Source organism: Nothobranchius furzeri, chromosome 2 (assembly GCF_043380555.1).
Source record: "Nothobranchius furzeri strain GRZ-AD chromosome 2, NfurGRZ-RIMD1, whole genome shotgun sequence".
Classification (NCBI taxonomy): domain Eukaryota; kingdom Metazoa; phylum Chordata; class Actinopteri; order Cyprinodontiformes; family Nothobranchiidae; genus Nothobranchius; species Nothobranchius furzeri.
In genome coordinates, this window is record NC_091742.1 from 93,497,661 (window position 1) to 93,510,208 (window position 12,548).

The 12,548-nt window shown below is 41.1% G+C and overlaps 1 protein-coding gene across 1 annotated transcript in view; it reads left to right on the forward strand.

The window, feature by feature from the left end:
- Positions 1-11,738, forward strand: part of LOC129163062 (gastrula zinc finger protein XlCGF57.1-like) — a 42,690-nt gene extending 30,952 nt beyond the window's left edge. Inside the window, exon 4 of the mRNA XM_054739998.2 lies at positions 3,361-11,738. Within this exon, the coding sequence (XP_054595973.2) occupies positions 3,361-4,712 (1,352 nt within the window). The 3' untranslated portion in view covers positions 4,713-11,738. The remainder of the gene's footprint in view (positions 1-3,360) is intronic.
- Positions 11,739-12,548: the final 810 nt, after the last annotated feature.

Genomic DNA, 12,548 nt, shown 5'->3' on the forward strand with positions numbered 1-12,548 from the left:
AACAGGGAGATTTGTGCAGGCAGAGACGGAGTTGAGCATGCAGAGAGAGGGCTGCATATGACTGCAGAGCAGGTTGTGCTCTTGCAGATTGATCACTGCACGCTCCAGTTGGTGGCACAAAAATCACTACACACTAAAAACCTGAATCAGAATATGGCCGAATGTGTCTATTATTGACCATTTTTCTATATTATATATTTTTTCTATTATATATATATATATATATATATATATATATATATATATATATATATATATATATATATATATATAATATATTATAGGTACATATATGTATCTATAATATAGTAAACAGCCAGTTTTATATATGTCACATATATTCAAAAGCTACATCAAAACATATATTAAAACCTATATGTTTATGACTTCTTTCCATGTGGGTTGTCAGTTGCTTAATATTTCCTATGTTTACCTATGGGAAAGAAGGGAGATATTGTACTCGTCTAACTTTAACATAAATGTTGGCAGCTTAATGTGACATTATGGAAAATGCCATCATCATGAGCAACCAAACATAGGCTATATTAGGCTAACAGTTGTCCATATTCTGTCCCATTTATCCACCAATGGCTGTTTCAATTATAGTGAGTGAAAACTAAATGGCATGGTAGCATTTGTCTTGGCATTAGAAATTGAAAATGTTTTTCAATGTGTTGGCTAGATGGCTAGATGGATGGCTAGATGGATATACGAAGATTTTTTAAGAGAGTGAGTGAGGAACAGGAGAGAGACCAGGTGGTTGATGCTGAGGAGATCTGCATGGTCAAGGTCAGTGATCTACAGCGAAAACAGGGGGCCTGAACCCAACGGCTCTGAAATCGGACGTTCTAGCCTTCACCTCTACATTGGCCCGTAGGTCCCGTCACGCAAAGGAAAAACGCTAAAGCTAGCGAAAATCGAGCAGGAGCTACAGCAGCTTCATGTCCATCAGCAGCGTTGGTTCACAACCGTTTTCAGGTAAAGTAACTTTGTTTGTTCTAGAAGCTTTCAGGACTTACATGTTAACTTAAGATGGTTTAATGTATGTTTTAAGCTACAGAATGAACTTGTTAAACATATACAACACATTTCTACAGAGTATTATCATGTAGGTAATTGTTATAAACCAAATGCATTATAAATGTTGAATGCAGTAGGATGTTTTCTAATGTAAATTGTACCTTAGATCTTATTTTGCATCAAATGGGAATAAAAGGCTTAAAAAACAGGCTTTTTAATCAAATAGCACTGAAGTGTTTTCAATGTGCATTTGTTTATTCAACTTAAGCCTAATAATGATTAGATCTGTCTTAAAAATGTAAATTCTCTGTAGTTTTCCCTGCTGCTTTTCTTTAAACTGAACAGAATCAGTGTACTGCAGGTTATGTTTTGTTTTACATTTTTCAATTAAAAAAACTTTTAATCTATTACAGGTCAGCATGCACTGTGCTGCACAAATGCCTCTGTGCTGGTGAAGTTGTGGGTCTGGAGGATGAGCGTGAAGATGATGTGTGTGGAGGAGGTCAGTGGTGCTCTGTCCTGGAGGAGGTACCAGCATACCAGCAGACCACCACTACTGTTAACAGGCAAGTCATTCACAGAGATGTAACAGCCGTCGTCTGAGCCAGCCCAGCAGGCCCTGTAGATGGACGATGGAGTGGACAATGAGACGAAGCGTCCCAAAGCTCTCTCTGCAGACCGTCATGTGTGATGTTCCTCTGACCAGAAACGTCCAGCCACGGGTCTGCTCCAGCCCTCCATCCATGTCTGGATCCTCCTGCAGCAGATCCAGCTGCACTGTTAAAGACTTCCTGCTCACTCAGTTTAAATATATGATCCAGGAAGAGTCACTCAGGTTATTCCTGCTTTAACCTTACAAAACTGGTCCATACTGGTTTTGATCTGTAAATATGTGTAACGTATTATAAATAATCTTGTCTCCTTACCATATTTTCATTTTCTGTTCATGTAACATGTTCAAAAAACATCTGTAATAATAAAACTGGTGATAAAATCAATGACCAGAAAGTTATTAGTATTTGTTTTAATAAATGTGTTCAAATATCAAACAGCTAAATAACATTAACATGATGACAGTAGAAGGCCTCTCTCCCAGGATGACCAACAGGTAAATCCTCTCCTGACCCTGGACACCTGCAGTCCTACAGAGAATGTCAGACCACAGGTGACAAAAAAGCAATAAACAAATTTTTACATTCATCCACATGAGAAGATAAAAATTATATTCTTCACACAAACACTTTTTACTTCATTAAAACGTGTCAGCTGTGTAAATCCCTGAATGTAAAACTACTTTTCACAGAAGAACTTCTGTGGTTGTGTGTAAACAGCTTCACTCTTCACTTCTAAGCTTAATAAAAACGCTTCTTTGCTCCATTGTCCTTAAAACAAATGACAAGTTTAATTCGCCACATACACCCACCCACACACACGGGAATAACTGGGACCTGCGAAACAAACTCGTTCTGGCTGATTTCTGCCTAAAATGTAATTTAAAAAACAAATATACAAACGAAAAATGTCTATAAACTGAACCGCTTTAAGCTTTTTAGGTTTCTACGGCTAGTTTTTAACAAACTTACGTTTAAAACTTCATAGCTCTCCCCATTTTCTCTTTCTGTTGAAAATCCACAGCCGGCGCGCAAAGCATGCTAGGATAGCCTTGTTCTGTGAGGATACAACAGACCCGTCCTCGAAATGTGGGCGGAGCGAGGACGCCTTTGAGGATGCGAGAATGAGTATTCTTGGAATTCAGACAGTACTCGTTGCTGTGCTGTGACGTCATAAACCTCAAAATGCACTCTTACAAGCATCCTTCCCGTGGATTCGGACACACCCACAGTTTCTTCTTAAAACACATATTACATTTATTGTTTTGACGCATTTTAATGAGCTTCCTCCACGCCGTGATTTCGTTGTAGGATACAAACTTTACAGCACTCTCACGGAGTAAAGGTTCGGCAGATATGTTTATATTTTTGCCCCTGCGCGCCTACAGTGTTTGGGAAAGGAAGGCAGGGCCGACGTGATGCTGCTGTCAGGGAATCTCTAGGCTCCACAGTAGCAGCGACGGACGGCTGGTTTGACCGGCTCTGAGAGGCGTAAATCAGAATTTGCAGATAGCGTTTTTTTTCTTCTACCAATCGCAGTGATGTCTGGACTTAAAAGCAACTCATTAGACTGATAGTTATTTGTTAAAGTAATGCATTACCATAAATAGTAATGTGTTTACCAAAATTTGTTATGTATATTACTGATTGCAAAAACACCCCTAAGTCTTTTGTCTTGTCTTTTTACTGAATATTTTTCTTTTATATATTTCTGCTTGGTTCACTGCAGTTTTAAGGAAGAGAGAAGAGACGGATGAGAAACCTCTGCTCTTACATTTCCACAACCATCAAATGAAAGACGGAGGTGTCCCAACCAGCAGTTTGGCTGGGCAGATGACAGCAAAAGTTGGTGGAGGAGCAGAAACTAGCAAGAACCTAGATCTGGATCCTAATCAAAAGACATCAGATTCTTCAGAGATTGAAGTTGGTGGACAAGATGAAGATGATTTGAATCTAGACTCTGAGCGTTCGGACTCTGGGCCTGAAACTGGAAACGGAGACCATGGCTGTAATGAGAACAAGTCTTCGGAGTCAGATATTAAGACAGTCAACAAATCGTTTAGCTGCCCTGTGTGTGGTATACGGTTCCTCCACCAGTGGTCCCTTCAGGAACATGTGAGAGTGACAAGTCATTCAGCAGTAAAGTCTTCCGAGTGTTTGGTTAATACAAAATGTGTGAAAGAGAGGCAACATGGAGGCTCATGTAGAAAAGTCCAGAAACAACCGAAATCATTTAGTTGTGATGACTGTGGGAAAAGATTTAGCCATAAAAACAGTTTAAACACACACATGGGAGTCCACACAGGAGAAAAGCCTTTTGCATGTGAGCTCTGTGGACAAAGATTTAGCCGGAAAAATAATTTAAACACACACATGAGAGTCCACACAGGAGATAAGCCATTTGCCTGTGAGCTCTGTGGATACAGATGTACCCAAAAGGCAAGGTTAAACGATCACATGAGAGTCCACACAGGAGAGAGGCCTTTTGCCTGTGAGCTCTGTGGACAAAGATTTAGACGGAAAAATACTTTAAACACACACATGAAAGTCCACACAGGAGATAAGCCATTTGCCTGTGAGCTCTGTGGATACAGATGTACCAAAAAGTCGCAGTTAAACGATCACATGAAAGTCCACACAGGAGAGAAGCCTTTTGCCTGTGAGTTCTGTGGATACAGATGTACACAAAAGGTAACTTTAAACAATCACATGAGAGTCCACACAGGAGAGAAGCCTTTTGCTTGTGAGCTCTGTGGACAAAGATTTAGACAGAAAAATAATTTAAACACACACATGAGAGTCCACACAGGAGAGAGGCCTTTTGCCTGTGAGTTCTGTGGATACAGATGTACACAAAAGGTAACTTTAAACAATCACATGAGAGTCCACACAGGAGAGAAGCCTTTTGCCTGTGAGCGCTGTGGACAAAGATTTAGTCAAAAAAATAATTTAAACACACACATGAGAGTCCACACAGGAGAGAGGCCTTTTGCCTGTGAGCTCTGTGGATACAGATGTACCAAAAAGTCACATTTAAACAATCACATGAAAGTCCACACAGGAGAAGCCTTTTGCCTGTGAGCTCTGTGAATACAGATATACCCAAAGGGCAAGTTTAAACGATCACATGAAAGTCCACACAGGAGAGAAGCCTTTTGCCTGTGAGCTCTGTGGACAAAGATTTAGCTTGAAAAGGCATTTAAACTATCACATGAGAGTCCACACAGGAGAAGCCTTTTGCCTGTGAGCTCTGTGGACAAAGATTTAGCCAAAAGACAAATTTAAAGAGACATACGAGCATCCACACAAGGCTCGAGGGATTTATTTAACAACAGTGCTTCCAAATGTACTATTTAGTTTTTTTACAACCTTAATATTAGCCTTGTACCTCTGCTCAACTATCGTTCATCAAGTCCGTACTCGGCCCTTGAGCCACCTCTTCTTTTCATTTTATTTTTCAAATCTCCTTCGTTTTTTTAAACTCAGACCTTAACCAAACATTTGAGATGTTCATTCATGAATTCTGAATACAAAAAAAGATTATTTAAAGATTAAGAAATAACTGTTACACCCTCCTGTATTTAAGAAACAGACAAGGTAACAGACACTTGATGGTTGTAGTACATAACCCACTGCAATTTAAAGCTGTTCGATACCGGTGGCGTCTGCTTTAAACAATTTATATGTATATAATATAATAGCATACAATGTTGAAATAACTGCAGCTTAAAAATAATGTGCCATCTTTATTCATTTGGAGCCCCTAAGAAGAAATCCCACCTTAAAGGCTGTGAAGAGACAGCTGGGTGTATTGTCAAGAAGTCATAAGTTACAAGGTGGCTCTGTGGAGACTCCATTCTCCTACAATAGCATTTTGCTATTCTAAGCAGGCTTAGGAATGTGCCTGTACCAGAGTTTTTAGAGATGCTGTTGTAGAGTTATAAGCAGTGGACAGATGCTGGAAAGACAGAACCACTTTTGGGCTGCATGGTTCTCTACCAGTGTACCGATGCTTGTATTAACATGGACTAGATTGTAATAAACTTTTTTAACTCAAACTTTGCCATGATTGAATCATAGCACTCCAAGAAACAGCTCAGCATGAAAATTAACCACATTCCCTTTATTTCTGGTGACACAACTAAGCACTGCTGGTGGACAATTAATCACAGACACTTAGCCAGTTTAACTCGTCATATGAAAGGCCACACCTGGCAGAAGCTTTTTGCATGTGACCTCCGTGGACAAAGATTTAGCCTTGTAATGATTCAGTAGTTACATCTTACGTATGAACCATAGAATGTGAAATTCCATATAAATATGAAATCTCAATCTGATGGATCTTGGAATATTACTTTAACCAGAAGATCGGAACTTTTTATTGTAGGGATTAGATAACACTTCGTATTAACCAAGAGTCAAAGGAGATAGAGAGACCAGTTTTAAAAGTTTCAAAAGATTTATTTCTAAACAATTTAAAATAGGCTAACTAACTAAACACTCTGTGTGATGGATGGATCTAGGTGTGAATGAAGCAAGATGGTGGTGTGATGTGGAATGTTGTTATCAGAACTCTCATTTTCGGAGAAGCGTCAGTTCTGTGTGGGAGCGAATGGGTTACTCTAAACTACATTCAGAGTTTCAAAAACACCTTCAGACGCTATCTTGTCGTTCTATATACCCTTGCGGAGACCTCCATGGTAGATCCAGAATGCCAGGTCCTCAGACCCCCTTTTGGTACAGAAACCGATGAAACAGCGTTCGGTACGACAGACTAGTCTTTGGAATGCCTCCAGGTAAGTGACAGGTGGTTTACAGCATCAACAGGGACCCAGCCGGGTCAGTGAGTTCAGCTCTTATTCTGAAGGACGTTGCATTCAGATGTAGCTCGCAACAGGTTTTGTTATCCAGCCTGTCAAGGTTCTTGTTGTTAAAAAGTGACGAGTGGCTGGCTCAAAACTCTAGAACGTTGAACTTAGTTAAGGGTGACGTGGGAGTTTGTTTTATAATCCAGATGTTTTGATTTATGGTCGAATCAGAATTTGATAAACACACACAAAGCCATGCCACGCCAGGCTGGATAGCTGTACCTGGTAGACCTTAATTACTGGAGGTAAAAACACAGACGGCCATCTTTCTCCTGCTTGGGTTGAGAGAGCTCACACCCGTTTATTGTCCACAATTAACTTAAATAGTCTCCAGGTGCACGCAGGCACGCACAGATCACGTGACGTCATCTCCACAAATCATGTGACATGCCTTTGCTACAAACAATACGTCCAACACTCCCACTCAAAGACATGCACATTGACTCCCCATTGTACCAAACGAAAATGATTAATACACACAACACAACCTTAATAACAAAAATAGAAGAACAGGCTTAACCTTCTCTATGTTCTCTTGTTTTCCCTTTTTTCTTCTTTTCTTTTTTTCTTCTTTTTGTGTGTATCTTCAGTACATCACATTAGTGTTCCCGTTTCGCATTAATATCCAAACAAGTACTCTTTAAAATTCTCAAACTTTGTTTTTGGTACTGGCTTTGTAAATTTATCTGCAACCATGTTTTCTGTAGAGCAATACTCAATGTTTATATCTCCCTGATTGTGTGAAGATCATACAAAATGATATTTAATATCTATATGTTTACTTCTGTTTGGTTACTGGGTTTTTGGATAATGCTATTGCTCCCTGGTTGTCTCCATATATTCTGGTAGGTATGTGTCTGTTACCACTGTCTATCCCTTTCAGTAGTTGTACAAGGTGCATGCTCTCTTGTGTTGTGGCGGCTAATGCCATGTACTCGGCTTCACATGTTGACAGTGCAACTGTAGGTTGTTTTCTACTCTTCCAGGATATAACTGGACCCTTAGTGCTTCTTCTGTCATCTTTGTCAGCTGCCCAATCGGCATCACTGTATCCTTCGAGTTTTAAGTTATGGTTATTTTTGGTAAAATGCAGTTCTTGATCAGAAGTCCCCTTTAAGTACCTCAAGAGATGTTTAGCTGCCGTCCAATGCTGTTGTCTTGGTTTTGCTAGACTCTGACAGTTTACTCACTATCCAGCTCAAGTCAGGTCTAGTACTTGTCAATGTAGATCAGGCTACCTATAATTTTCCTGCATCCTGAGGGATCAAGAACCTCACCCTCAGCGTTCAACTGCAACTGCTGCTCACATGGGGTGGCTCTTGGCTTACAATCCGACATTCCAAACTTCAACAGCACTTTTTCTATATGCTTCTTTTGAGACATTTTAATCTCTCCCTTATCCCGTGTGAAGTCGATGCCCAAGAAATGCAGAAAGTAGACCAATGTCCTTCATCTTAAACCTTGATTTCAACATAGCTTTCACATTGTTGAGTACAATATCATGACTTGCAGCTATAAGCAAGTCATCTACCCACACTAATATAATGACCTTGCCATTCTCTGATTCCCTGTGATAGACACAATGATCAGCATCATTATGAATAAAACCATTTTCCATCAGGTACTCGTGCAGTAACATGTTCCAGTTACGACCCGATTGTTTTAAACCATACAATAATTTTGTTTAGTTTACATTCCAGATGTTGTCCTGACTTTGATTTCACCTCAAAACCCTCTGGTTGCTCCATAAATACTTCACAGTCCATTGGAGCATGGAGGTAAGCAGTTGTCACATCCATCTGGTGTAGCACACGATCCTCCTGCACTGCCTCCTGCAACAACGCTCGAACAGAAGTCATACTTGCTGTTGGTGAGAAAGTTTCTTTAAAGTCAATTCCATCTTTTTGTCTATATCCTTTAGCAGCATATCTTGCTTTGTGACACTCTGATCCATCTGGGTTTTCTTTTACTGCATACACCCAACAACCTCCCACTGCTTGTTTACCTTCTGGGAGTGGTGTCAAAGTAAAAGTATCATTCTCCTTTAAAGAAGTCATTTCCTCTTTCATTGCATTTTCCCATAGTCTTGAGTTCTTAGAGTCTATGGCCTCTATTTAAGTTATAGGTACACCATAAATAACTTTATAGAAATAATCCACGTCTTCACATTCATCATTACATACAGTCTTACACTGGTAGTCTTTCAAATAGTCAGGTGCTTTCCTTATTCTGGTGGGGTACCTCTTTTCAGCTCCTTGAGTGTCCTCTGATATAGTGGGTTCTGTCTCCGTCACCTCCTCAGCATCTGTCTCATCCTCAACATCTGTCTCATCAGCCTCGTCAGGTTGTACTTCCTCCTGAATGTCCCTCTTGGGTGTGTATTCAAAAATCTCAATGTCATTTCTCATATTGTTGCCAGTCCCCACATGCCAAAGACAGTGGCAAGCTGAAACACACTGAACTGGCTTATGCGAGTAAAATCAGCCAGAAGACAGGAGCCCAGCTGCACATTAGGGCTGCAACAACGAATCGATAAATTCGATGAAAATCGATTCCTAAAAGCGTTGGCAACGAATTGCGTCATCGATTCGTTGTGTCGCACAACTCTTCCAAAAGCGCCCCCCCTTCCCGCCCGCCGTTGCGCGCAGACCAGAGCAAGTCAGATCAGCGCGAGGGAGAGCCGCAGATCAGCGCGAGGGAGAGCCGGCAGATCAGCGCGAGGGAGAGCCGCAGATCAGCGCGAGGGAGAGCCGCAGATCAGCGCGAGGGAGAGCCGCAGATCATCGCGAGGGAGAGCCGGCAGATCAGCGCGAGGGAGAGCCGCAGATCAGCGTGAGGGAGAGCCGGTACCGGCAGATCAGCGCGAGGGAGAGCCGGCAGACTTGCGCTGCTAACCGGTTCCGCATTGTTGCACAGCGATCCAGGCAGCTGCTTCCAGCGGTCCATTCTCAAAGTGGCGCAACCAAAAAACTATAATTAGCACACGATCGTTCATGTCCGCACATGTTCTCTATTTTCTGTCTTATTTGTGCCTGAAGCGCGCTACTGCGGAGCTCATCACCTGTGCTGTGGTGATGTCACCTCACGCAGCATCGAAAACGCGCTCTGCGCTTTTCGGTCAGGAGATCCCTTTTACCTGCTCAAAAGTAACTGATGAGGTGAAAAGGTAAGAATCCAGGCAACAGATTTTCTGGAGAATTAAGAGGAGATGCAGGAAGATGAGAGACAGACAGGACAGGAAAATAGTTCAATAAAAACAAGAAAACAAAACAAAGTGTTGAAAAGTAAAATGCAGGTAGAGTTATCACCACTACACGTTTTTACCAGTAAAAAACAATAAGTTATACACATGTCATATTTATACATCTGATACAATTCAGATCACCTTCAAAACTCAGTCACACACCCAGGGCCGTTTCAAGACATTTTGGGGGCCAAGGCAAAATGCCCCCCCCCCCCCCCCCAATAACTGGGCTCCCCAGAAGCCTCTGTGTAATTCATGCCCTCTCCAGTAGTGTTAGTTATATGGTGTTTATAAAAGCCCCTCAGACATTACTGACATGTTCTAATATTATCAGATGAAAAACTAAATTATCAGACATGCTGTCTCATCTGCTTCTTTTATAAACTTGCAAAAAGTAACAAAACCATTTGAAAGCCACTATTTGTGGATTCTCTGAAAGTTTCCATGGAGTTTGTGACAACTTATTTTTTCATTGATCCTATCGTCTAATCTCACAGCTGAAACAAGCATCCTTAATAATCTGTGCACAGGAAGCTTACCGATGCTGTAGTAAAACAAAAAGTATAATAATTTATTATTAATAAAACCTTGTTGCAGCACTAAAGCAGAAAAATTAGATTTTGCATTAAATATGCAAAATATTTACATATGAATTGTTTTAGAGCCCTTTAATTGGCAGTATCTGATATTAATTTAGTTCTTACAAAAAATGGGTCCCAACATGGTTTGTGTGGCGTTGCCATAGTGTGACGTCATAGGCACAGATCCCCTGTCCTCTTGTTTGGAAATGGAAATATGGTCACCCTACATTAAACAAACTGTCCACCCGGGCTTTTGCACTGCACAGAGACGCTTCGCTGCCTACGACTGAACGTCAGTTGAGAGTCAGTCTCATGCAGACTGACCAATGAAGAGAGGGCCTCAAGTTAAGACCCTCTCCTCATTGGTCAGTCCACACGAGGTGGGTCAAAGGTTACTCTGGGCGGGTTACGTGTTGTCAGGCATTCAAGTATTGAGTATATTTACTGCATATTACAGTAAAATATTCTGTATGTGACCACATAATGGTGATCCTTGGGTCGTGATGATGGAGCCCTTGAATATTGTTGCCCAGGGTACAACAAAGTGTTAATCTGGCCCTGGTTCCGCCGTCACATTCCCGCAGAAACTGGTTGATCACACCGGGGCCAGACTACTAGCATGTGGTTTTACAACCACAATGTCCTCAGAAGCAAAAACGCTTTTAAAAGGGAGGGAGGAGTCCTAACTGTTGCTGCAGGCGTGTTGTGTGAGAGTGCAGTTATATACTGGTTAATATATTTTTGGGTTCAGTTGCTTTCATGTGGCCTAATGTGAGTCTATTTGGGATCATTGGAATGATCAGCAGCATTTCTTGATGTGACTTTATGGCAGTTGCCCAGGGCATCATCGCAAGGAGGATGGCATTCATTTACTTTTGTTTTATTTGGTATTTTTCCAGTCATTTTTGGAAATAAAGATCAATTTTGATTAATTCACAGCCTATGTTTAATTACATTTAAAATAAATGTCAACAGATGAGATCAAACAAAACAGATGAGAATTGCCCTTAAGCTGTTTAACTTGGACCAAGCATTTTAGGTCACAGATAGATGTAGCTTAGGGTCTCTGTCTATACACCTTATAAGACAATTTAGGTGATGGCATGTTGTTTTTCTGCTATTGAACTGTTTTCTAATAATGTTGTGTTAAATAAAGTGAAGGAAGGAGAGAAATAACGTTTCCCTAGCAGTTTTTAAAAATTTCCCCATGTAATCCGATTAATCGATTAATCGTGTCGAGACCCCATCCGATTAATCGATTATCCAAATAATCGTTTGTTGCAGCCCTACTGCACATACAAGCATCCAAGCTGAGGGTCACAGAAGGGTCACAGGGACAAGAGGACAGAACTGGGCAAAAGGTCAGGAGGCAGTCTGGCTTCACCTCTGGCTCCACCCCTGGATCCACCTCTGGCGGGAAAAGAAGGACTGGACTAGAGTGAAAACAGCCCATTGGATCCAGAAGTCCTCTCAGGAATGCTGAAGGAAGACCTACAATTTGCTACAAACATTATGATTTATGACCTGTGCCCTCATGAAGAGTGCTGATTGTAGTGTTCTGTGCCCTCATGTGGAGTGCTGCATGTAATGACCTGTGTTAAGAAGAATGCTGTATGTAGTGAAAATGATACCAAATGTCTTGTGTTGAGCAAAAAAGTGTGTGTCTGGTAAATGACCCCATGACCTCTCTGTCATGAGGTAATGATATGTGCCTTTTACCTTGCCTAAGCTGGCCCAGGAAGGGTATAAAAGAGCAGCTCTGAGAGAGCTGGGGAGATTCGACAAGCAGCTGGGGCATACGACAGAGAGAGACAGAGCAGATTTGGAGAGGTCATCCTCCGTCCTCTGGACGGGGGATGACAGGTCAGTTTTTTTGGAGAGAAGCAGAGCTAGACAAGTTTTTGGACAGAAGTTTGGGGCGATTCACAGAAGACCGAGTTGGTGTAAATCAACTCCTTATTTCTTAATCAATCATTAGAACTAATTCCTCCTTGGGGGAAGCAGTTAATTTTATATCTACTCATTTTTGTATTTTTTAATCTTGTAATAAACTTTTTGAAAAAGAATCTACATTCCTGATTCTTAAAGGGGTCCTCTTCGAAGGGGCCAGTGGGAGCCCTGACCATTGTTTGCACAGAGGTAAGCATATTAATTATAGGTTCCTGAATTATCAGGATTTACTTTACGGTTTGTGACAGATTAATATAAAGAAACCTTAAGATAA